Source organism: Acomys russatus, chromosome X (genome assembly GCF_903995435.1).
Source record: "Acomys russatus chromosome X, mAcoRus1.1, whole genome shotgun sequence".
Classification (NCBI taxonomy): domain Eukaryota; kingdom Metazoa; phylum Chordata; class Mammalia; order Rodentia; family Muridae; genus Acomys; species Acomys russatus.
Genome location: NC_067169.1, coordinates 47,046,440 through 47,073,600, shown reverse-complemented (window position 1 = coordinate 47,073,600; position 27,161 = coordinate 47,046,440). Strand labels below are relative to the sequence as shown.

Sequence of the window (27,161 nt, the reverse complement as noted above, 5' to 3'; positions counted from 1 at the left end):
ATGCATGTACACACATATACACATATATTTTTCTTATTTGTCACTATTTTTCTTTTGGCTCATTTCTCTAGTTAAAATTTAATAAATGTGGTGAAAGTATATATGCTTATTCCCAATTTTAGAGAAAAAAATTGGTGTTTTCCCTATTTTATAAAGTTTATTACAGCAATTTTGTATATATACCTTATGAACTTGAGGGACCATCATTTTCTAGTTTCAGCTCTATTTTTCATGGGAAAAAATGGAGAAATGCATCAAAAGCCCTTTCTTCCTCTTCAGATGATCTTATCTAATTTCTGCCTGTGAGTCTATGTATACATTGTATTGCATTTATTTTATGTTTTCCAAGGTCTAATCATTTATTTGTTTCTCATAGGGACTCTTATTTTTGTCTGACTTCAGAAGTACAAGCTCTCAGCTAGGGACAGTCTATGTCTTTTGGCAGTTAGTGTCTAGCATTTTCTTTGGCTTCCTCCATTCTCTTGGCCAAAACTTTAGTATATGCTGCAGCCTGTTTCTTATTTTTCTTAATGCATTGTTCTTTAGAGAAATATGTCAGCATTTGTTTTGCAAGGATCTGTTACATCCTAGACCAGCACATTCTCATGCACACCAAGTGGTACTATGTATCTTCAACCCCTAATTATCCTTGATTGGCTAATAAAGTTGCTGGCAGCTTGGGCTGGGCAGAAGAGAGGTAGGTGGAGTTTAGGGTCTCAGGTTTGGGGTTGGGGAGACCACAGGGCATGGGGAGAGGAGGTAGACGATGTAGCAGGAGGAGAGAAAGCTGGCGAGAAGGAAGTCGTGATGGAGTAGAATGGACCATGAGCATTTGGCCATGAAGACAGAGGTATGGATCAGATCCAGCTCAAACAGGATGAATTTTTTTTTTGCAAGTAGCTTGGGATGTGTAGCAGGGAGATAGAAAAATAGCTTAGAGGGTTTATATCTGCCCAGATTTAGTGCATTAAGCTTTTAAAACATTAAGTACAGTTTATGCTGTTCATATATTCTTGGATGGGTGGCTTTAATTAGAGGTTGGTCTACCCATCAGGTGCTACACCCTTAGCAAAAACAACCTTTTCCTCTCTCAGCAGCTATCAAGTGTTAATAGCTCCTTATCTAGACGTTAGACTTAGTGACTTTTCCATGCTAGAAATTTGTCAGACTTGTTCCTGCACAGATCTTGTCCATATTATCTCAAGTGCTGTGAATTCATATGTTCAACTTCTCTGATGTGGCCAGAAAATGGTTTCCTTGTAGACAACCACATCTTATAGCTTTTACATTTATTCTGCTATGATCTCTGAGCCTTAGTGTGTGGTGGTGGTGGTGGTGGACCATTCCACAGTCTTTCATTCTCTGCACCTTGATCAGTTGTGTCTCTCTGTGTTAATCACCATCTACTGAAAAAGGTTCTTTGATGAAATTTTTCCAAATTTTCATATGGAACCAAAAAATATCTAGGATATCCCAAATAATACTAATGATAAAAAACTGGATGGAGGTGGCACCATACCAGACTTCAAATCATTTCACAGAGCTATAGTAATAAAAACAGTATGGTACTTGGACAAAAAGTAGACACATTGATAAATACAATAGAATTGAAGACCTACATAAGATCAGACCCACTTGATTATTAGCAGAGGCCAACAATGCACATTGGATGAAGATAAAATCTTCAACAAATGGTTTTGGTTAAACTGGGTGGCTACATGTAGAAGAATGGAAACATATCCTCGTCTTTTACCCCACACAAAACACAACTCCAAATGAATCAAGTACCTCAACTTAAGACTTGATACCCTTGTATTATTTAGTATTTCAATTGCACCATTCAGAAGCGAAGCTCAGGGAGGAAAGAGTTTATTCAACTTTCAGTCCCATATCACAGTCCATCACTGAAAGAAGTCAGGGCAGGAACTCAAACAGGGCAGAAACCTGCAGGCAGGAGCTGATGCAGAGACCACAGAGGAGCGCTGCTTAAATTCTTGATCCCCATGCCTTGTTCAGCCTTTTTTCTTTCTTTTTTTTAAGGTTTGTTTATTTTTATGTGCATTGGTGTTCTGCCTGCAATGTAAGCCTGTGTGAGGGTGCCAGATCTTCTGGAACTGTAGTTACAGACGCTTTGAGCTGCCATGTGGGGGCTGGGTCCTCTAGAAAGAGCAGTCAGTTTTTTTTTTTTTTTTGGAGACAGAGTTTCTCTGTGTTAGCCTTGGCTATCCTGGACTTGCTTTGTAGACCAGGCTGGCCTCGAACTCACAGTGATCCACCTGCCTCCGCTTCCCAAGTGCTGGGATTAAAGGTGTGCGCCACCACGCCTGGCGCAGTCAGTGCTCTTAACCACTGATTGATATCTCCAATCTTCAGCCTGATTTCTTTTAGCACCTAGAACCATCAGCCCATAGTGAGTAGGTAGTTTATTGTATATATGTGTAGTGTATTGTATATATGTGTAATAATATAAATGTATATGTAAAAAAAGAAAAATAATTTTAAAAACGAGCCACAAGCTTGCCTACAGTCCAATCTAGTAGAGGTATTTTCTCAGTTGAGGTTACCTCTTCCCAAATAGTTGAAAGCTTGTGCCAAGTTGAATTAAAACTAGACAGCACTAGGGCCAGGCATGGTGGTGCACACCTTTAATCCCAGCCCTCGGGAGATTTGGGAGGCAGAGGTAGATGGATTTCTGTGAGTTCAATGCCAGCCTGGTCTACAAAGTGAGTCCAGGACAGCCAGGGCTACACAGAGAAACCCTGTCTAAAAAAATAAAAAACAACAAAAAAACCCATAAAAAATCAAAACCAACCAAACAAACAAAAAACAAAAAGAAAACAAACAAACAAACAAACAAAAACTCACAAACCGCTACCCAGCACAACCCTGAATCAGACAAAGGAGAAAGTAGGAAATGAACTTGAACTTATTAGGACAGAAAAGGACTTTCTGAACATGACTCTGATAGTGCAAGCATCAAGATGAACAATTAATAATGGAACCTTATGAAACCAAAAGATTTTGTAAAGCAACAGATAGCATCTTTTGAATGGCGAGGCAGCTTACAGAATGGGAAAAAAAAAACTTTACTTGTTATACATCTGAAAGAGGATTAGTATTAGAATATTCAATCAACTCAAAAAACTAAAAGAAAACAAACAACCCAATTAAAAAGTGGGACATTGGACTAGAGAGATGGTTCAGTGGCTAAGAGCACATATTACTCTTCCAGGGGACCATAATTATGTCCCCAGCACCTATGTCAAGTGGCTCACAGAAACCTGTAACTCCACCTAAAGAGGATCTGAAGTGTCTGGCCTTCTCAGGCACCCATACACTTGTGGCAGATACACGCATGCATGCACGCACGCACGCACGCACTCACACACACACTCGTTTTTAAAAGATTTATTTTACTTTTTAAAAATGATCGAGGAAATATACAGAGAGCTGATGAATTGCAAATGGTTGAGAAACATTTAAAGAAATTTCAACATTCGTACACATTAGGCAAATACAAATTAAAATGACTTTGAGGTTTTTATGTTACCCCAATCAAAACAGCTAAGATCCAGAAAACAAATGATGACAGGTTCTGGTAGGTATGTGGGGAAAGAGCAACACTTATTCATGGCTGCTGTGAGTACATTCTGTTGCAGCCTCTATGGAAATCAATTTGGAGGTTCCTCAAAATGCTAAAAAGAGTTCTACCATATAATCCAGCTTGTCCACAAGTCTTACTACATATTCATTGATGTTTCTATATTCATATAGCAAGGAAATTGAAACAGTTTAGATGTACATTAACTAATAATAATATTAATGAAAATGTGGCATATTTACACAATAGAATATTATTCAGCCATTAATAAAAATGCAACTATGAGATTCACACATGTTCTAGTTTGCTTTCTATTACTGTGATAAAGACCTTAAAGACCAAAAGAAATATGGACAGGAAAGAGCTTATTTTATTTATATATCCAGATCAGATCCATCACTGAGGGATGACAAGGCAGAAACTGATACAGGGCAGGAATCTGAAAGCAAGAATTGAAGTGAAGACAATGGAGAAATGCTGTTTACTGTCTTGCTCCACTTGGCTTGCTCAATTTTCTTTCTTACAGAGACCAGGATGACACTGCCCACAGGTAACTAGATCCTACCATGGTAATCACCAATCAAGAAATGATTCACAGTCTTGACTATAGGTCAAGTTGGTGGAGGCATTTTCTTGATTGAGGTTCCCACTTCCCAGATAACTCTAGTTTATGTCAAGTTGACAAAAATGTAACTGATACAATCATGTACGTGGGTAGAGGTGGAAAACACTCATTCTGAATGAAGGAAGCCAGAACCAGAAAGAAAAACATCATATGTGTTCTCTCATTTGTGGATGTTAGCCTTGTGTCTTCAGATAAGTGTGTTCCATTTAGAATACCCATAGAAATTAGAAAATTAGTAAAGGGCCATAGCAAGGGCAATTTCAGAGGGAGGGAGAGTATATAGTGGTAGAAGGGGTTAAAGAAGAATAATGGTACAAAAAGGTTTAGTGGGGTAGATTAGAGAAAATAGGGAGGGATAACTCTGGTGTCTTAAATAAAAATGGTTCCCATAGGCTCATAGGAAGTAGCACTATAAGAGGTGTGGTCTTGTTGAAGGAAGTATGTCACTGGGAGGGTGGGCTTTGAGGTTTCAGATACTCAAGCCAGGCCCAGTGTCACTTGCTCTTCTGGCTGCCTGCTGATACTGATGTGGAACTCTCAGCTACCTCTCCAGCACCATGTCTTTTTGTGTGTCACCGTGGCTTCCCACCATGATGACAATGGACTAAACCTCTGAATTGTAAGCCAGCCCCAGTTAAATTCCTTCCTTTATAAGAGCTGCTTCTTTTGTATATGGGGTCATATTGTCTGCAAATAAGAATAGTTTGAGTTCTCCCTTTGCTTTTTGCATAGCCTTGATCTCCTTAATTTGTCTTACTACCTTACATAAGACTCCTGCTACTATTTTGAATAGGAAGAAGAGCCAATATCCTTGTCTAGTTCCTAATTTTAGTGGAAATATTTAGAGTTTTTCTCCATTTAGCAAGATATAGTTGTGGGTATGTTGTTTGTCACAGTTCCTAGATTTTCTAGGAATTTTATATGATGTTGAATTTTGTCAAAGGGCATTTCTGCATCTAGTGAGATAATCACATGGTTTCTACCCTTGAATCAATTTATGGAGTGGATTATGGTTATTTATTTACATGTGCTGAATCATCTCTGCATCTCTGGGGTAAAGCCAACTTGATACTGTGAGATAATCTTTTTGAAGTATTCTTGAATTTTGTTTGCGAACCATTTTATTGAGAATATTTTTAAAGTCTTTTTAAAAGATTTTTTTTATTATGTATACAGTGCTCTGTCTGCATGTACATCTGCAGGCCAGAAGAGGTCATCAGATCACATTATAGATGGTTGTGAGCCACCATGTGGTTGCTGGGAATTGAACTCAGGACCTCTGGAAGAGCAGTCAGTGCTCTTAACCTCTGAGCCATCTCTCCAGCCCATTTTTCATCAGAAATGGCTTATAATTTTCATTTTTGTGTTTGAGTCTTTCTTTGGTTTTGGTATCTGGATGATGATGGCTCCATTAAATTGGAAAGTGTTTCTTTTTGTTTTTTAAAAAATACATTTATTAACCAATGTTAACACAGTAAATGAAATCTATATATTGCTAGTCAGAGCAGCTTACAAAATGACAGAATGCATCATAGAACTGGACAGCCACGATGGGTACTTACAATATGCAGAGTGGCTAAGCTAAACACTTTGATGTAGCTTCATGATTGCAGAAATTTTTAAGGATTCCTGAGACAATCAATTGGAATTCGACCTAAAACTTTTAAAAAAAAACCAGGCCACAGCCACAATCTCTTTTTTTAATTTTTTTTTTTTTTAACACACACAGTTTTCACACTGTAGTAACTTGGAAATGTGCAGCCGTGTCGACAGAGACAAGAAGCCAAAGTAACAGGAACCTCACTTTCATGCAGCTATTAGGTAAACAGTACATACTCTGGAATGATTTTACACCCAAAATATTCCCACAATAACTTGCTTTCACAGGGGTGGATCAAAGTCTGAAAACCTGAAAACAACCAAAGACTGTCAAGTGTCCTTGCTAGGGCAGTGCAGCAGCAATGACAGTTACGTGGCAGTGAGGAGGGAGCGGTGGTGCCGAGCTATTGCACTTCCTGCATAACCTGGAGGAGTTGATGGCTACTGGTGGTCTGTACAAAAGAGTGAGCCCTGTTTGGCAGCAGTTACCACCGTCTGCAGTAGCATCGGTGCCAGGTGGAGAAGTCACAGACAACTCCTTACTTTCATCTTTAGAGTGACCCTGATGGACCAGAGAAAACTGTCTTAAAGGCTTTTCTCCCGACTCTTTCACTTCTGTTGTAAGTAACTGCTTTAATAAATATCAAAGGTCTAAATAAATATCTACAAATTATCTCTCTAACCTCAAAAAAAAAAAACAAAACAAAACAAAAAAAAAAAAACTAAAGGATAAAGTGGGAATTTGATTTGGTCTATAATCAGTGTTGGAGAAAAAAAAACAAATTGTGAGATAGTTTTGAAGAAATTTAACTTTCCTGGTTGTCTTTTATATATCTATGTATAAAAAACGTTATTCAACTGTCGATCCATTCCTACCAGTGATTCTTCTTAACCAGACATCCTGCAAAATACAGACTTTGTACAAATCACATATCTTTAATACAAGAAAAGTAACATGCATTATTCACTGTGTACTGTGATGGAGTTCGTTACTAGCAATGCCCCTTTCCTACAACACAGTGGCTGCTGTGACACATAAGTGCTGTCTCTCTGAGTAGTAACTTCATGCAAGGAGATACAGGGGAGGTTCAGGTGGCATGGGGGAGGGAGGGCCTGAGTTAAGAAACTCGTGGGCCTCAGCTGTAATTCCACGTTCTGAGTACAGGTAGTTTTTGGCTTTTGATTTTTTTTTCTAATGATTTTGTTACAAGCACTCATGTCAGAACAAAGATGAAATGTGTAAACTTTAAAATTTAAATATTCATTTTTTTCTCTAAGGTCCAGCTCAGTAAAAGATTACCCCAGTTTCCCTGCAATTTTAAACTACAAGATCAAAGCTAATAATTTGTTATAAAAGTTATATATTGAAAAGAAATAATGAAAACACAATTGGGAAATATTTAAGAAAAAAATATGCAGGGCTAGCCCTGTTGTGTCAACCCTGTTCCCTATATTCAATCATGGCCACAGGCAGCGCCTGTCAACAGTGAGCCAGCTGCAGCACGCCAGCTCAGCAAGGTCGCCAGGTAGTAGTTTCTCCTTTGAAGCATCTGTTGCTCTCTTCTGTCTTTGCTAGACTCAACTCGTATTCACCTGTTGTTGTTTTTGTTTGTTTGTTTGTTTTTGTTTTTGTTTTTTTAAGATCTATTGTTTAAAGGTTAAAAATCTCTGTAAAACCTAAAAACATTTTAAAATTTGCTGAAAATGCAACAAATCCTCAATTAGAGTTTATTTAGAGTAACGCCCTCCATTGGTGTTACTTCAGCCCCCGAAAAATGCCGGAGGAGCACTAACAAAAGATTCAAACTACTGTGCAAAATTTCACCACGAAAAGTGTTTAAAGACTGGTGCAAAATGGGAAGCAAATTCTAAACAATTTTGGCTTTTTGGGAACAAAAACCACTCTATGTGAGGTGGCGCAGGCTCATCTCTTCCGGCGGCAGGTGCGCTTGTGCTCTGTGTGCCAGTGCTCCTGCAGGCACTTGATGGAGAAGTAGGACGTGTTCCAGCAGCAGTGGTACATGGCCTCCTTCTCACAGTTGTAGCACCACTGCTGCTTCTTGGTCTGAGAAATGAGTTGCTTGTGCTGCGTCGCTACCTTCTTGATCTTTACAAATTCTTCCTTACACTTTTGCTTCACCTGCTTACACTTTCTGTCCATCTCACCCTGCATGTTGGCTGCAGCTTTATTTACAGCTTGTCTTTTTTCTTCTTCCATTTCAGAACTCAACTTTTCCAGTGCTTCCCAGACCACTCTCTCTGTTTCACGCTTTTGGTCCGACTTCATCCTGTCTTTAAAGTCATTAAAAATTTTGGTGTATTTGTCGTGGCACATGCTCTGACAGACGCCATCGCTAGTTGTCTGGGTGCTTTGATGCAGCATTCTTAGGGAAGAGGCACTTAACTTCTTGGTCTGGGTTGACACTGACACTTTCTCCATTGGCTGAGGCATTGTGGGGATTTCCTGGCTGGAACTTACTGCTTCCGTTTCTGGCTCTGGTTCGTCCTTTTTGGGCTCCACACTCTGATTATGTCGTCCTTTCTTTGCTCTTGGTTCTTGAGTGACCTTCAGCTGCTCATTACTGTTGGAGGAGATATTGGACTCTGTCTCCTCCTCACCTTGGTCCTCGTTCTTAGACTTCCAGAACCTTCCTTCACGGAGGAACCGCAGATGCAGCTCCAGCTCGTCACAGGCCTTTTTCCAGCCCATGCTGTGCTTCACCTGCCGCCAGTGAACACTGACTGTGATGTCCTGAATGTTCTCGGAAGCCCTCTAGTGGTGATGGCCAAAGAAATGAACATCAAATTGATTGTCTTTTTTTCTGCGTGACTTTAGCTGACCGAAATCCAAAACCTTTCATTTTAGCCCAAACCAGTTCGTGATTAGGTACGCAAGGATAGCAGAACCAGTTGTCGGGCTGTGCGTTTGATAGATAGAAGCAGTTCTGGCAAAGCTGCAGCTCATCCAGCTCATGACACGCGTCTTTATATACCATCCTTGCAATGTCTGCTTGCTCACTGTCTGCTCCATAGAAGATCACTGTGTTGAGGAGAAGCAGCTGTGCATCAGCCTTGAATTCCTCCTAACTCTGGTACTTGCCCTCATTCACCTTCTCCTGTATGCTAGGGACGTCCACAGCTGAGTGCACTAGCCTACGGTACATCGGGTGCTTGCTGTCCTTTCCTTTCTTATTAAGGTCTATAGCCTGTTCCTTCATGCGGGAGACGCTGAACCTCAGGTAGGTGCCCATCTCCTGTTTGTTAGAATGCTGCTTCTTAATGCTCCTGCAAACTGGGCACTGCTAGTGACTACTGCTGTCTCTAAGCCTGAACTCATCAGACAAACACTTGGAGTGATACACACGAAAACACAGGTCACATATCAACATCTCTCCAGGCAAATGGCATTCAAAACAATACCAGTCATGAATTTCTGTTTCCCAGTCAATTTCATCTCCTGGTAACCAATATCCTTCCTGCTCAATACCAGCTTTTGAGCCTTTGCAGCCCACTGTTAGCGTTTCGACAATAAGACCATCTTTCACAGCTAAGCTCAGCTGCCAGGTGGTCTCTTTGGGATGCATACCGTGGACTCGGGACATATACTTTGTAATACGGTCAATGTGGGCAATCTGCTTCTGATTCCTTATAATTTCAATGGCTGCCCAAAGATGCTGGATAGCTTTTGTGTCCGCCTGTCGTCTTTTTGTTAAACGTGCCATGACCTGTTTACTTCTTTAGTTTGGCTTTTCTTCCCAGCCAGAGTCCTGCTCATGGGCTTCAGCTCTAGGAAGCCTTAGATCTTTCTGCCTGCCTATCTCAGTTCTCTATGTAGTAGTTTGTCCCTGTGGCCTCACTTCTCCCAAAGATCGCGTCTTCCTCAGGTCAGCGGCGCAGGGCCTGCGGGGCTGCAGAGGACACCAGTGGTGGTGATGGTGGTGGTGGTGGGGTTGGGGAGGTGGGAGGAAGAGTTGGCATCCCGCTCCCCCCGCCCCCCCTTCAGCGCCGCCGCCACCACCACCACCACCACCAAACGGTGGTTCACTTGGTGCGGCGGCCGACCCGGCAGCTCGCGGCCTCGGAAAGTGTTTTTTAATTTTCTGTTTAGTGGAGTAATTTATGGAGTATTGTGTTAATTCTTTGAAGGTATGGTAAAATTATGCTCTTAATCCATTAGATCCTGGGCTTTTATTTTAGTTGGTGGACTGTGAATTAGTGATTGTACTATATTGGATGTCATAAGATATATAGGATGTCATTTAAATGGTCTATTTTATCTTGACTTATTGTTGTTAAGCCATATATATTAAGAAATTTATCCCCTCCTTTAGATTTTCCCAGTTTTATACAGTAGATTTTAAATTTTTATTTACTTTTTCAGTTTACAAAATATTTTTTTACTGAAATAGAATTGCATCACTTCCTGCCTCCTTCTCCTCTGTTCAGTCCCTCCCAGCTATTCTCCCTTGAACTCTCACTCTAATGTTGATACATTTTTCCATTATTATCTTTGTTACATATATATATTTAACCTGCTGAGTCTGTTTTTGTTGTTTGTGTGTACATGGTTTCAAGGCTGACCCCTCTGCATTTAACAGTTCATCTCTGAGACAGGCTAGTACATATTCTTCCAGCAATTAATAGTTACCAGGAATTATTTGTTTAAACGAGGAACCTCAAAATTTTCCCAATTCCATGTTAATGTATCTGCTAATACTGCTCTTGCTCTGGCCTTTTAAAGCAGCCATTTCTAGGAGACACTGTTTCTCAGTAGACTTCTGGTCTTCGAGCTCTCAGAATCTTTTTGCCTCCTTTTCTGTGGTGTTGTGTACGCCACAGACTCAGGATCTGTGATGTAGATGTGTCTGTCGGAGCTGGAGTGCACAGCATCCATTAATCTCTACATTGTACTGCCACTTTGTTAGAACGGCATAACTACTTTACTATATTTTAAATCTTATCCTTATACCCTCAGTTTACTGGAGCTACCCTCCTCATCATAGATTCGTCTCCTTCCAGAAAATAGACACCGTCATAGACAGCCACAATTGGACATAATGTGGAGATTGATTGATTTATTATAATTATTTGAGATTATGATAATCTCTTGCCATCTGCTCTTTGTGGGTGTTATTGTTAATTTTTAATTCATTTTTGTCTCATATATTACATCCCAACCCCAGTTTCCCTTCCCTCCTTTTCTCTCAGTCCCTCCACCCTACCTGTCCCCCATCCACTTCTCCATTTCTCTTCAGAATAGGGCAGGCCTCCCATGGATATCAACCAAATATATTCAATTGCAATAAGATAAGGCACCTTCCCTCATATTAAGACTGGCAAGGCAACCCACTAGGAAGAAAAGGGTCCCATAACCAGGCAAAGGAGTCAGAGACATTCCTGCTCCCACTGTTAGGAGTCCCACAAGAAGACCAATATGCATAACCATATCAAGAGGGCCTAGGCAGACCTATGCAGGATCCCTAGTTGTTGGCTCAGTCATTGTGAGCCCCTAAGAGGCCCTGTGAGGCCAGGTTAGTTGATTCTGTGGATTTTCCTGTGGTGCCATTGAACCCCCTCTGGCTCTTCCTCCTCTTCTTCAGCAGTTCTTCCTAATGTTGGGTTGTGAGTCTCTACATCTGTCAAAGGTTTTGTGGCTCGGTTGGTATCACAATACCTCAACTGGGAGTATTGCCTGGTTACAAGTCCCATATCCACTATTACTAGGAGTCTTGCACTAGAATTCTAGCTTGTCCCCAAGATACCACCCCAACTTACAGTTGTCTCTCCCAATACTCTCTCCTTTCATCTTCCTTCCACCTGATGCTTCCTTTTCCCATCACCATATTCCCCAGTCCACCCATGATATCTATTCTATTTTTGCTTCCCAGGAAGATTCATGTATTCCTCACTTGAGCCCTCCTTGTTACTTATCTTCTTTGGGTCTGTGGACTGTAGCATGGTTATCTTTCACTTTAGATCTAATACCCACTTATAAGTGAGTCCATATGATGACTGTCTGGGTTACCTTACTCAGAATGATTTTTTTTTCTAGTTCCATCCACTTGCCTGCAATTTCATGATGTTAATATTTAACAAATGATTACTATTCCATTGTGTAAATGTACCACATGTTATTTAACCATTCCTTATTTGAGGGACATCTAGGTTGTTTCCAGTTTCCAGCTATTATGAATAAAGTCGCTATAAGCATAGTTGAGCAAGTGTCCTTGTGGTATGGTAGAATGTCCTTTGGGTATATGCCCGGGAGTGGTATAACTGGGTCTTGAGGTAGATCTATTCCCAATTTTCTGAGAAACTGTCAAATTGGTTGCAAGTGGCTGTACACATTTGCACCCTCACCCACCAGCAATGGAGGAGTGTTCCCCTTTCTCCACAACCTCACCAGCATGTGCTGTCACTTGAATTTTTGATCTTATAGGTGTAAGATGGAATCTCAGAGTCATTTTAATTTGCATTTCCCTTATGACTAGGGACATTGAGCATTTCTTTAAGTGTTTCTCAGCCATTCGCTATTCCTCTGTTGAGAATTTTGTTTATCTCAGTATGTGATAACCTGCTTAACCTGCTTAAACTCTAGAGCCCCTCCATTGAGACCTACTTTAGTTCCTAGCATAACTGTAGCTCCTGTTAACACCAGCTCTTAGCATATCAGAAACCATTTTGACTCCAAGTCTCCATTTTGATTATAAGATGAAATTAGGTTCGAGTTCTCAGGCCCTACGTGCCTGAAACCAGGATGGTTCAATGCTTTTTGCTTAGAATAAAACAACAGATGACAAATTCATGTTCTGCTTGAGTTAAAGATAAATGATGCTCTATTCAAGTTAAGGCTACAATGTCCTGATATGTTCCTTACTCCCAGAGAGTTGGAAAGCCCTCAAGAGCTTTCCTACTCTAAATTCTAGCCAATTCGTTTTAGCCACCTGGTTATACTGTGCTCAGAACAAAATCGCTTCTTCCTGTGTTTAGCTGGTCAAAATGATGTATTGCTGTCCTCCCCTTGCTTCCCACCTGGTTACCTGGTTGTTACCTGGGCTGGTGATTCTGGGTGATGAGCAAGCAAACTTGCCATAAATTCCAGATTGTTTAGTAGTTCTTCCTCTCCAGCTCCCTCTGGAACTGTAAGCCCAAATGGATTCTTTCTTTTATAAATGTATGTAGAACAACAGAATTGCAACTACTGCATAAGTTGATTATATTCCCTAGCTACTGTGAAAAAACAGCAATGAACATGTATGTGTAGGTAGTCCTTTGGGCACTCAATAGTTTTTTTTCTTTAGGGGTTTTAGAGCATTATTAGGTCTTATGATCATTTGGAATTTTGTCAAGGGTGAGATACGAACCTTCTTGTACATGATGATATCTAGTTTTTCAGCACCATTTGTTGTAGGTGTCTTAATGTAGATATCTTTTCTCCAATGTATATTCTTGGCATCTTTGTGAAAAATAAGGTAGCCATAATTGTATAGCCTTAAATCTGGGTCTTATATTTTATTATATTGAACTATATGATTTTTTGCCAGTCCCATACTGTTTTTATTACTATGGCCCTGTAGTATAACTTGAAATCAACCGTACTGATAAATCTAGCAGTATTATCTTTGCTCAGGATTGCTTTGACTAGCCAGGGTCTTTTTGCTTCTAAATAAATGTGCTGGTTAGTTCTATGTCAACTTGACACATAGTCATCTAAGAGGAGGGAAACTCAATTGAGAAAAATGCCTCCATAATATCTGGCTTTAGACAAGTCTGTAGGGCTTTTTAAAAGAAAATAGTTACTGATGTGAAGTTGTCTGGTATATTGTGGGTTGAGCTGCCCTTGGACTGGCTGCCCTGGGTTCTGTAAAAAAGCAGGCTGTAGAAGTCATATAGAACAAGCCAGTACACAGGCCCTCCATGGCCTCCCCATCAGTTCTTGCCTCCAGGTTCCTGCCCTGACTGCCTTTGATGATGATACCTTTGCTCTCCAACTTACTCTTTTATCACAGAAATAGGAACCCTAACTAGACAATAAATTTCAAGACTTTTTTTTCTTTTTCTGTGAAGAATGGCACTGGGATTTTTTGAATAATACTGCATTGGCTCTGTAGATTATTTTGGTAGGGTGACTATAGGGTGTCTTTTTCCTTCTAGTGTCTTCCTTGATTTTTTCTTTAGCATTTTAAAGTTTTCGTCCTAGAGGTATGTATGAATTACCTTTATATTGCTGTGAAAACACTATGGCTAAGGCAAGTTATAAAGGAAAGAGTTTGTTTAGATTATTGTTTGAGATAGCTAAGTGTCTATCACCAACACAGTGAGGAAGCCTGGCTACACCAAAACATTCATGCTGGTGCAGCAAGCTGAGAGCTCATTTTTTTTTCTTAATTTTTATTGATTTTTTTAAAAAAAGTTCACATGGTGAATCCCAACCCCACTCATTTATAGTCCTTTCATATCCCCCCTCCAACTTTGTAACCTTCTCCCACACAGAAATAAAAAACAAAGCAAAACACATTTCGTCATGGAAACTACAGCGTGTCACACAGTTCACCCTTTTCTCCTCACAGCTTTACATGCAAATCTTCATTGCAACGAGTTATTGGTTTGGTTAAAGGTCTCTGGCTTCTGCTACGCCATTAATACTGGACTATCACCAAAACTCCTCAGTCACTTGCTGTTGCTCTGTGTCCTGGAGATCCTGCAGTTTTGCTTCTGCAAGACTTGCCCCTTCCTGTGCTCCAGGACCTCATAGGTCGAGTAGATGTTGGAGTGGACAAGCTCAAAGCCCTGAAATCTGGGTCTGGGTGGTACTGAGTAGGTCAGCCCATCAGCTCTCCTGCATTTATGCCCCTGGGGCCAGCTCCCCTGCACTCTCCAGGTGGGGGCAGGGTGGGGAGCTCTCTCACATCTATGTCACTGCTATTGCTACCATGGGGTGGTCAGTGAGGGGCACAGCCAGCTCAGCAGAGCCCTTGGACACCAAGATGCCTCAGGTAGCAATGCAGGCCTCTCTTTATCACTGTAGCATCTCGTCTCCAGTTCTGCCTCTCTTCATAGTGCACAAAGCACTTGCTTCTCTGTCTTTCGTCTTCCACCACACACTTGTTTGTCATAGTGCTGCCACTCTGGCTGTCTTCCACCCCACCCAAGCCACATAGGCTCATGTCTTTTGTTTGTTTTTTTGAAACAAGGTTTCCCTGTATAGCTTTGACTGTCCTGGACTCACTTTGTAGACCAGGTTAGTTTCCCTGAGTGCTGTCAAAGGCCTATGACACCATACCTGGATCATGTCTTTTTAAAAAAGTGTTCAAAATCTTGGTTTATTAAATTAGGTCCTATGTATAATTATAAAAACATAGACTATCTTTTATATTTGATTATGTTTTAGTAAATGTCCCGGAAAACTAAAATTGTTAACTTGGAACGATTTTAATTTTGTTCATAGTAAAACTAAAATTTAAAATAATAACAATGATAATAATGGTAATAGCTAGAACAACAAACATGAGTTTTTAAATTAAAGTTTTAAAATCTACTTTTAAGGACAAGTCTTATATAATCATACAGTTCTGGTCAAAATGTTATCTCCTAAATTCTTATCATGGTTCTACAACATGGACTCTATTGATTCAGGTTATAAAGCAACTTTTTTGTTGTTTTTTCAAGACTGTTTCTCTGTGTAGCCCTGGCTGTCCTGGACTCACTTTGTAGACCAGGCTAGCCTCGAACTTACAGTGATCTGCCTGCCTCTGCCTCCTTAGTGCTGGGATTAAAGGCGTGCGCCACCATGCCTGGCTGATATAAAGTAACTTTAAGAGATGATTGTTCCTACTTCAGGATACTTTTCTCTAATTGGACAATTGCCCTTTCTTTAGACAAAAAAGCCCTTTCATGTTTGTGGTATTTGGTTTTGTTTGGGTTTTTCAAGACAAGAATTCTCTGTGTATCCCCAGTATCTTGAAACTCATGCTGTAGACCAGGCTGGCTATCAAGGGACTCATTGTGTAGACCAGGCTGGCCTCAAACTCAGAGATCTGAGTGCTATGATTAAAGGTATGTGCTACCATTGACTGGTGTGTGTGGCTATGCATATAAATGGGTTAATATAGAAATGATTCTAAGTATAAATACAAACATTTTAATGATTTTAAAAGTGTTTCCCTCTTATTAAGCGTAGAATATTTCCCTATACAATATAACTCTAATAGTCTCCCCTCCCTAGGATCCCCCCAGTTCCTCCCCAAGTCCTCTCCCATCCAGATCTACTCCCTTTTTGTCTCTCATTAGCAAAGAACAGGCTTCTAAGAGACAACAATACATTACAAAATAAAATATAAGATAAAACAAAAACCATCATATCTAAGTTGGATAAGACAAGACAAAATAAAAATAAAAGAGGCCAAAGAGCTGGCACAAGAATCAGAAACCCACTCATTCACACATTCAGGAGTCTCATAAATGTACTAAACTGAAAGCTATTGTGTATGTGCAGAGGACCTGGGGCAGAGCATTGTCGACCCTGTGCTTGCTACTTCAGTCTCTGTGAGTTCATATGAGCTTTTCTCAGTTGTTTTAGATGACCTTGTTCTCTTTGCATCCAATATTCCCTCTATCTCCCTGCCTCCTGCCTCCTTTTTCACGGTTCTTGAAGAGCTTCTATCTTGAACTGCAAACACAAAGCAGAGAAAACAACTGGAAATGCCATGTGTCTTTAAACTCTCAAAGGCCACTTCCAATGACAGTTTTTCAACAAGGCTGTACCTCCCAAACCTCCCCAAACAGCATCTCCAACTAGAACCAGGCATTCAAATACTGAGCCATCATTAGGCATTTTCATTGAAACTACCACGAGAGCTTTTGGTTTCTTGGGTGAATTCATTATAAAATACTTTCTGAGTTTATTGTTACTGGAATTGTATGCCTGATTTCTTTTTTAGTATGATTGCCATTAGTATGTAGGAAAGCTACTAATTTTTTGTATTTATTTTGTATCCTGCTATTTTGCTGAAAGTGTTTCTCTGTTCTAAAAGTTTTCCATTAAGTTTCTATGGTCTCTTATATATAAAACCATATCAACTGAAATACAAGACAACTTCGATTTATTTTTGTAATTATATTCATTTTATTTGTTTCTCTTATTGTACTAAGTCTTTTAGTACTATATTTAAATATCAGTGGAGAAGGTAGACAACCTTGTGTTGTTTAATACAATGTTAACTGTAATTTGAACTTTTACAGACTTTATTATGTTGTGATATGTTCCTTCTTTTCCAAGATTTTCCAGAACTTTTATTGTGAAGTAATACTGGAATGTTTCTAAAGATATTTCTGAGTCCACTGAGACGGCATGTGATTTTTGACCTTAAGGCCATTTATGCAATTTATAACATTTATTTATTTATATATGTTGAATCAACAGTGCATTTCTGGAACAAAGCCACCCCTATCATGGTGAATGATCATTTCCATGTGCTTTTTATTTGGTTGGCAAGTATTCTGTTGAGAAATTTTGCATCTACAATCATATATATATATAATTTGTCTTATCTTGTTATCAGGCTAATAACAGTTGCAAAAAAGGAGTTTGGTAATGTTTTCCTCTTTTCTATTTAACAAACTAGTTTGAGAAGTGTTGATATTCATTTTTCACAGTCCAGGGGCTCAGGATGTCTACTGTTAGCTCTGCGTTATACCCTGAGTAAGATTTTAACTGGAAAAACAATCATAGCTTTTTGATATTACCATTATTCAACTGTCACAGTAGTCAGTTAATAACAGTGTCTCCTCTGGTTTCAATAACTGTGGAAGGATAAACAACTAAGTGTATAATGGATTTTAATAATACTTTGGTTAATAAGATTAGGAATATGATAGAGTATGGATAAGGATAAGGGAAAAAGTCAAGGTGAGTGAAGCAGGTAGGAGGGGAAACTGGAACACTGTTAGGGATGGCAGATTTTATAGATTGTTAATTCTCTGGAAGGCTATAATTAAGAAGTTAAAAGAGAAAGGGGATAAGAGTGAGAGAAAGACAAATTGACAAAGCCTCTTTCTCTGTTCCCTTAGTCTTTTTTTTTTTTTTTTTTTTTTTTTTTTTTTTTGAGACAAGGTTTCTCTGTGTAGCTCTGGCTGTCCTAGACTCACTTTATAGACCAGGCTGGCCTCGAACTCGCAGCGTTCCACCTGACTCTGCCTCCCAAGTGCTGGGATCTAAGGCCTGCGCCACCACGCCCGTCTTGTTCCCTTAGTCTTATCCCTAGCACTACAACAGAACACCAGTACAGCTTCCCTCCATGCTGCCCACAGCTTCTGTGGATCCCACAGACCAGTCCCTTTAACTTCCCTCTGCTTGTCACTGTATCCTAATCCCCAACACCAGAAATCATTTCCTGTGAACACACCAGCTGAGGAGTCCAGAAAGACAGGCATCACACAGCCATCACACTCTCCAAAAATCCAAAGGAACAAAACACCCACCCAACAAAGACGAACTCGGAAATCAGCACCTAGACTTATAAACCTCCCAAATACAGATGCCTAGACACCAGTGTAAGAACACAATCAGTATCAGCCAGGGCAGTATGTCTCCACTATTGAGCCCAGCTATCTTACTACAGGAGGCTCTGAATGTTTCAACATAGCTGAAATGCAGGAAAAAGACCTTAACTGATGAAGAAAGACCCACCCGAAATGAACTACAGTCCCAGACTGAACAAAAGGAGAAATGTAGCTGAACAGCAGCATTAATTTCTTTTGCTTCCTGACTGTGACTGTCATGTGACCAGTTTCCTCCTTTGCCTCCATACTTTCCCAAGGGTAACAGGCTGGACTCTAGCACCAAACTGTGTGCCAGAACAAGGCCTTCTTTTCTTAAGCTCCTTTTGTCAGGTACTTTGTTATCTAAATGAGAAAAATAATCCTATTGGTGAGAGAAGCAAGGGAGAATGGGGAAATAGGAGGATCCAGAGGGTCCTAGAAACCTACAAGTAGAACATTATGATGGGCAGATCTGGGCCCAGGGGTCCTGCTCAAACTATGGCACCAGCCAAGGACAATACGTGCAGTAAACTTCGAACCCCTACCCAGATCTAGTGGATGGACAGGACATTCTTCACCGTTGAGTGGAGAGTGAGGTCTGACTGTCACACGAACTCTGGTGCCCCATATTTGACCACGTTCCCTGGATGGGGAGGCCTGGTGGCACTCAGAGGAAGGATAGCAGGTTACCAAGAAGAGACTTGATATCCTATGAGCATATACAGGGGAGGAGGTCCCCCTTAGTCACAAACATAGGGGAGGGGAGTAGGGGGAAAGTGGGAGGGAAGGAGGAATGGGAAGATACAAGGGATGGGCTAAGAATTGAGATGTAATATGAGTAAATTATTATATGAATTATTATATTATATGAATAAAATATTAATAAAATTCTCCTCCCTCTTTCTGCCTTTTAATGGTTCCCTTCCTCCCAGTAGCCTCCACATTTGCTGTGATATGACCCCTCCACATCACACACACATTTATATATTTAAACTTAAGTTCTGCATATAAGAGAAAATACGTGATACTTTTTCTTTCATTTCAGTACACTCTCTTGTACTTTCTTTTTTTTTTTCCTTTTCCTCATTTTAGACCTGTTTCTCCTCTCTCAAACTTTTTCTACTTCTGAGTCATATATAATATTTATGCTTTTATATCTATATTAGACACAGTAGAAAAAAGTCAGAATTTTTATTTCTTCAAACAAAACACTTTTCTGTATATACTACAATTTCCTTACCCATTAATTGGTCTATGGTCATTCACACTGGTTGTATGCCTTGGCTCTTCTGAATAGTGCACTGATAAATATGGATATACAAGTATCTCTGTGGCCTTCTTGGTTATATATCCAGGACTAGTACAGTTGGACCACATAATAGTTCTACTTTTAGTTTTTTGAGAAACCAGCACACTGACTCTCAGTGGTGACACTAGTTCAGTCTCACCAAAATTCAGTGTATTGTTTTCCCATCGTTGTTATTACGAAATGTATTCTAATTATTATTTTATAGTTAAGAGATCAGAAGTCTAAAATCAAAGTTTTGGCAAAGCTGCTTTCTTTCTTTAGGCTTCAGATGATTTCCTAAAACATTTCAACTTTTAGATTCTACTCATATTCCTGTGCTCGTGGCCCATTTCTTGTTTCTGTAACATGCCTTTTTTGTTGTTGCTTTTGGTTTTTTTTGTTTGTTTGTTTATGTTTTTTATTTTTAAAGACAGCGTTTTTCTGTGCATTGTTGGCTGTCCTGGACTCTCTTTATAGACCACCACGCTGGCCTAGAATTCACAGAGATCCACCTGCCTTTGCTTCCACAAGTGCTGGGATTACAGGCGTGCACCTCTGAGCCTGGATTAGCATGTTTTACTATTATACCCAATCCTGTTGCACTCCTTCAGCAACAACTCTTGGCCAATCTTAATCATACAACCTTACTTATACAAGGTAACATTCCCCAGTTTAAACTCCTTAAGTTAAATAATATACAAAGTATATTTATAGGCATCAGAGATTAACATTTTGGGGGAGCAAATATTTATCTTACCACAATCACTGAGTTTAGAAAAACCACAGAGGTCTTTATGGAGGTGGCTCACCTTTAAGGGTGAAGATAAGGAGAGTGTCATTTCTAGGTTGGGAAATGACGTGAATACAAGTAGTGGGTATAGAAACCAGCATAATTTATAAGACCATTAAAGAGACTAAAAGAAATGATTCAATCAAGTGCGAGGAGAAAAGTCCAGATCACTCATTTGTGTAGAAGGCAGAAAGAAAGACCCCAGTGATGTGTATCAGTTATTGGGATTTACAGAAAGTTCTTAAGTGCACTTCAGCTTGCACTGAGTAGGCAGTGCTTTTGGGGATGATTAATCTTGTAATGACAGGACATAGGCACTAAATATTTTCTTTCCATTGAAGCATCATTAATATGTAATGTTTAATAAAAAATACTTGAAGACAAATTGGTAGCAATTTCAAAGGAGAATGAAAAGGTAAAGATAATTCTAGACTCTGTTCACCTATAGGAATGCAAGACATAGACAACAACTAAGAACTTCCTAAGATGTTTTTCAATGAAAGACAATTTCTGTTTTCAAAGGAGAGGAAAAAACCACGTAAGGCTTACCTCATTGCCACATTACTTCCATCAATAACAACTGGTCTTAAATTATTACTATTGTCTATTTCATCTTCAAGAGACAATTCAGGGCTTGCAATCTCTCTGGAGCTAGCCCCACGGGGCAATAACAGGCTCAAGTTGACTTGACCTTCTGAATCACCTTTGTTTCCAAGTCTCACAAGTTCTGCCAATACATCATTAATAAGTGACTCTGGGCCTAGTTTATTAAGCACTGATTGGATTTGTTCTTCTGCATAGCCCAGCTTTAGCGCGAAGTCCATCTTGGCTTGGTATTCCTTTTCCAAGTCTAGCTTCCCATCCTGTAAACTGCTGCTCTGGGAGAAGCTTGGCCTGTCCAGGCAGGGTGACCGACAGAGCTGGCGATGTGGCTTGGAGGGTACCTCTTTCTTTTTCAGCTGAGTATCTGCCGACTGGTAGCTGTTGGGGCCACTCTTAGAGCTCATTTGTTGAGGGTCAGTCTCAGAGCTCATCCATTCTCCAGATTCAGCATCGCCTCGGTGTGTGCTGTCCTCCTGCTTTGGCTGCTGCTTCTCCTCCTTGGAAGCACTCTTCTCCATTTTCGGTGTCTCCACTGCAGCTGTGGCCGTCATCCCGGTCACTGGGTACTCAGATCTAATCAGCTCTTTTTCTTTTTAACCTGCTTGGAATCCTTGGAATCCATGTACAGTGGCATTCCTCTAGAGTAAAATGCTGGGGTAGTAATGGTGCAAGAGTTTGTCTGTTTGTTTTTGTAGGTTCAGATGTGAGCAGTCTCTACAAATAAACACATATAGCATAATCACATATAGTAAACTTCTGGGAAAATAGACACACAGTTTTCCCTGAGAAATGACAGCTTCCCTCACTTTTGACTTTCCTGTTTATAATGATATAAAGACTTATTAATTCTAAAATTATAGAACACATTTCAGTAGGGGCAATAAAGCTATAGCCCCTGAAGCCACAGCTAAAGTTATTATTACAAAATTGAGAGGCATTGCATTCTGACACTGTGTGTGTGTGTGTGTGTGTGTGTGTGTGTGTGTGTGTGTGTGTGTGTGAGAGAGAGAGAGAGAGAGAGAGAGAGAGAGAGAGAACGCATGTGTGTGTGTGTGTGTGTGTGTGTGTGTGTGTGTGTGTGTGTGAAGGGGAGGTGTTAACAGGACTCTTTTTCTTTCTTTTTGCTAGGAAAGTATTTCTAGATGCCCCAACAGATCCATCTTGTTAACGCTACAATCTACCCCTGAGACGTTCATGTTCATTATTACTTTTTACAAAATGCCAGAAATCTCCTCTTCTAGGGAAACTGAATAAAGACTAGAATTTCTTTTAGACAACTAAAGTATTATGCAAATGAAACATAACACAGGCATATTTTAGATGTGAGAAAACATATGTATATGTGTGCACACACATTACTGAATATACCTACCACCTCTTTTACTTATTTTAATTGGTAAGCAAAAGGAGCAAACCAGCTGTGCCTAGTGTTGCATACCTCAAGTTGTACTAATTCAGGAGGCCAAGACAGAAGGTTCCCTTGAGCCTTGGGAGAGATATCCCTCCCCATAGGCAACAGAGGGAGACCCTGTAAATTAGAAAAAGGAAAAAATAATCAACTTAACTTGTTTGATAAACATTAAACTCTTAATTACAGAAGAGAATTAGATATAATTTTATTTTACCTTCTCTTGTACACATTTCACTTGTCCTGACAGTTTTTAGTTCTATTTTTTTTCTTCTTTTGGAATTTGAATTTTTTCTTATTGTGTGAAGTGAAGATATTCATTAATATCTCACAGAATAATTGTAAGACTTACATAAAAAAAGTGATAAAAATGCTTAAAAATGAAAATATAATGCAGTAACTTCTCAAGATACATAAAGGAAGCAGCAGATTCCACTCTGTACAAGGTTTTTCATTGGGACAGTGTCTCATACTGTAGCTCAGGCTGGCCTTGAACTCACAGAAATCCTCCTGGCTCAGCCTCCTGAGTGGTAGAATTATAAATGTAAGTTACTACATCAATTTCAGAGCGTTTTTTTTTTACAGGTTTATTTCATGTTTTGAGAAGGTTCTTACCCATGTAACTTGCCTAGCCTTGAACTTACTATGTGGACCAAGATGGCCTTGAAATCATAGAAGTCTAGAAGCCTCTTCCTGCCCAGCTCTGGAAATAAAGGCATATACAATCATGCTCTCCTATTTATTTATTTTAATCTTTTTATTTTTTGAGATTATAATTACATCATTTTCTCCATCCCTTTTCTTTTTTGAACCCTGACCTGTACCCGAACTTGCTCTCTTTCAAATTCATGGTCGCTTTTTCTTTAAGTATTTTTACATATTGTTTATTTGTAAGAAAAGTGGAGAAAGGCTATAAGGGCCGTGAGCATGGGAAATATTTTCAGGCATCAGCTGTGCTCCCTACTATAAAACAAGGTTATCTATGTAACCAATATACCAGAAATTTGTAAATCACGTCAATTTTATTTGTGAAAGCAAGAAGAAAAGTCACACATAGTTCTAACAGTATTATGACTATTTTTACTTTGGGATTCATATTTGGAAACATTCATACAGAAATGACATGGCATGCAGAGGTGGTTCAATATACTGAAATCAATCATATAAACCAACTGAAAAGAAAAAAAAAACACATGATCATCTCCTTAGGTGCTGAAAAATCATTTGATAAAATCCAACACCCATTCATGTTTAAAGTCTTGGAGAGAACAAGGATACAAGGTACATACCTAAACATAGTAAAGCCAATATACAGCAAGACAATAGCCAACATCAAGCTAAATGGAGAGAAAGTTAAGTCAATTCCAGTGAAATTAGGTACAAGACAAGGCTATCTACTCTCTCCATATCTCTTTAATATAGTACTTGAAATCCTAGCTACAGCAACAAGACAACTAAAGGAGATCAAGGGGATACAATTTGGAAATGAAGAAGTCAAATGATCACTATTTGCAGATAATATGATAGTATATGTAAGTGGCCACCAACTCCTTGGTAGGAGTTCTACCAATGAACTCCTACAACCTTCAGCAAAGGGGCTGGATACAAAGTCAACTTTAAAAAAATCAGTAGCCCTGCTGTATACAAATGACAAAGTGGCTGAGAAAGAAATTAGGGAAATTACACCTTTCACAATAGCCACAAATAAATAAAGTATCTTAGTGTAACTCTAACCAAGCAAGTGAAAGACTTGTATGAAAAAAAAAAAACACTTCAAGACTCTGAAGAAAGAAACTAAAGATTTCAGAAGATGGAAAAATCTCCCATGGTTGTGGATCAAGAGAATCAACATAGGAAAAATGGCCATCTTACCAAAAGCAATCTATAGATTCAATGCAATTCCCATCAAAATACCCACACAATTATTTACACACCTTGAAAGAACAACTCTCAACTTCATATGGAAAAACAACCCAGAATAGCTAAAACAATCCTGAACAATAAAAAAATCTTCAAGAGAAATCTCCATCCCTGATAACAAGCTGTACTAAAACGACTGTACAGTAATATAAACGTCATGGAACTATCATAGAAATAGGCTGATTGATCAATGGAATCGAAATGAAGATCCAGAAATAAACCCACACACTTATGGTCATTTGATTTTTGATAAAGAAGCCAAATCCATACAATGGAAAAAGACACCATTTTCCATAAATGCTGCTGGATGTCTGGATATCTACTTGTAGAAAAAATGCAAATATATCCATATTTATCACCCTGTACAAAACTAAAGTCCAAGTGGATTAAACGCCTCAACATAAATCAGACACATCAAAAGAAGAAGAAAAAGAGGGGAAGGGCCTTGAACTCACTGCCATGGAAGACAACTTCCTAAACAGAACACCAATAACTCAGGCTCTAAGGTCAACGATTAATAAATGGGACCTCATGAGGCTGAGAAGCTTCTGTAAGGCAGAAGATACTGTCAACAGAACAAAGCAACAGCCTCCAGACTGAGAAAAGGTGTTCACCAACCCTACATTTCCTTATAATTTCCTTGATTCCAAGTAATAGAAAATTTTTTATTTAAATATTTTGCTGTTAATATGGTGCTTATTATAAAATTCTGAGGCTTCTAGCACATTTACTAGTAACAGCTGAGCAATTTCATTATTACCTTGTGCTAGAAGGCCTTGATGACCTATATGGGATCTGATAAGTATTATACAGGATGGATTATTTTTCTTTCTGATTACTTGTTGTAGTTGAATAAATAACTAATTGAATTTTGAATTATCTGAGATAAGTTCAACAGTTTCAATATGTAAAACAACTCTTTCTGCATATTGAGAATCAATAGCTATATTAAGAGATGCAGGAAAATCTAATAATACCATAAGAATGGCATAAAACTCTGATTTTTGAACTGAATCATAAGAGATTTGAGCCAATTCACTTATTTTTCAGACCTATAACCTTCCTTTGTTGATTTATTTGCATCAGTATAGAATTTGGGGGCTCCAGAAATTGGTGTCCCTTTTGCTATATGAGGGAGAATCCAATTAGTTCTTTTTATAAACTGAAGTCTTTTGCTTTAGGGATATTTGTTGTTAATCTCCTCCCCCAAAATTACTTCAAGCTCTTTGCTGATGTTTATTTTCTACCAATAATGAGGCAATTTCAGCATTAGTACAGGGTACCACAATCTCTGCTTGGTCTATTCCTGATAATTGGTCAAGTCACATTTTTCCTTTCAGAATCTATTCAGAGTTCTTGTCTACAGAGGCCTTTATTTTTTATTATTTGTATAGTAAAAATTTCCATATATATATATATATATATATATATATACATACATATATATATATATATATGCATGCTCTGAGTTTATTTCTCTCAGAGCTTTTGTACAGTGTTCATCCGTGTGATCCAGAAGATTCTTGGAACAGAAACAAAAGCTACCATTTACTTTAGTTATCTATATGCTCAGACTTCTTTCATCTCAAGGCTAAAGAAGTACATCAAGCTCACATCCACACCTGGAACTAATAAATAACTTTCTTATCTAGGAAGTTAGCCAACACAAGTATCTTGTCAAGTCCTCGAGGCTGTGTGAGAGTTTGCAAGCCAAGGTCGTAAGTTCGCTGACCTGCCTCTGTTAAGCACTTGAAAAAAATGGCTCCAGACAGCAATGCTCAGAGTCAAAGTATTATTACAGTCTGAGGGATCCAGTGTGCCCATAAGGCATGACTCTGAGGAGTTAAAACGGTCTACAATGGCAGAGAGAGAGGAATGGGAGAGATAAAGGGTGGCTGTGATAATTCACCTTAGAGCAGTTAATGAAAGGCAAAGTGAGAAAGTCTAAGAGTCCAATGGCTGAAGCTACATATGGTGGCCATGACTTTGACCCAGGAGGGATACACAATCAGAACTCTCCACAGCATCAAGGCAGAGTGTCATTTAGTCGCTGATATGCATTTAGGATTGGTCCAGGGACACCAAGGTATTTGCAGGACCAATATGGGTAGACTTTTTAGGTTTCTGGGCACTTTCTACCGTAATATTCGTTTTGGTCATAGAGAAAGCAGGCATGGGGGTAAACCCTAGTGACGAGATGGATAAAGGAAGTTGCTGTGCACTACATCGACCTTTGACCACTTTCCTGACTATATTAGGACCGGCTGTTGTTTAGAAGTAGGGGTCTCTTGGACATTAAACATCCATATGTAAGAGCTACCCTAGACAGGTGAGGATAGGAAGAACAAATTTAGATATCAAACCAGCAAACTGAGTCAGTCAGCATCCTCTACCAAAGCTACCTGAAGAGAGAACTCAGGGAGGCAGTGGTGTTTGGAGACTCTTGCATTAGCAGGTAAGACAGGTGGTGAGGACAGAAGACAGTAATGGGTGAAATGAGGCTTACCTTCTTTTGATTCACGTATAAGAAGTTAGACTGCAGCCAGTGGTACATTCTTTTTTTTACTTTTTATTTTTATTTTTGTGAATGTCACATCATGTATCCCAATACCATTCATCTCCCCCTCCCTCAATATCTTCCCTCTACTCTTGCAAACTCCCTTGCCAACAGACAAACAAAAACAATATAAAAACAAAACAAAATATAAACATCTCATTGAGGAAGCTACTCTGTGTCACAGTGTGTCACACAGTGTACCCTATCGGCCAAAGAGCTTTGCTTGCAAA

General features: G+C 39.3%; 1 protein-coding gene and 1 pseudogene across 5 annotated transcripts in view; both read right to left on the bottom strand.

The window, feature by feature from the left end:
• Zc3h12b (zinc finger CCCH-type containing 12B) overlaps window positions 1-27,161 on the bottom strand; it is a 200,487-nt gene that overhangs the window by 11,458 nt on the left and 161,868 nt on the right. For 3 of the 5 annotated variants that reach the window (XM_051140943.1, XM_051140942.1, XM_051140941.1), the window contains 2 exons: window positions 22,485-22,574; window positions 20,993-21,760 (listed from right to left, as the gene is read on the bottom strand). In XM_051140943.1, coding sequence (XP_050996900.1) covers window positions 20,993-21,597 — 605 coding nt within the window. In that variant the 5' untranslated portion in view covers window positions 21,598-21,760; window positions 22,485-22,574. The remainder of the gene's footprint in view (window positions 1-20,992; window positions 21,761-22,484; window positions 22,575-27,161) is intronic. The other 2 variants (XM_051140945.1, XM_051140944.1) reach the window with 1 other exon arrangement.
• On the bottom strand, window positions 7,746-9,569 carry LOC127184597 (zinc finger MYND domain-containing protein 11-like; annotated as a pseudogene).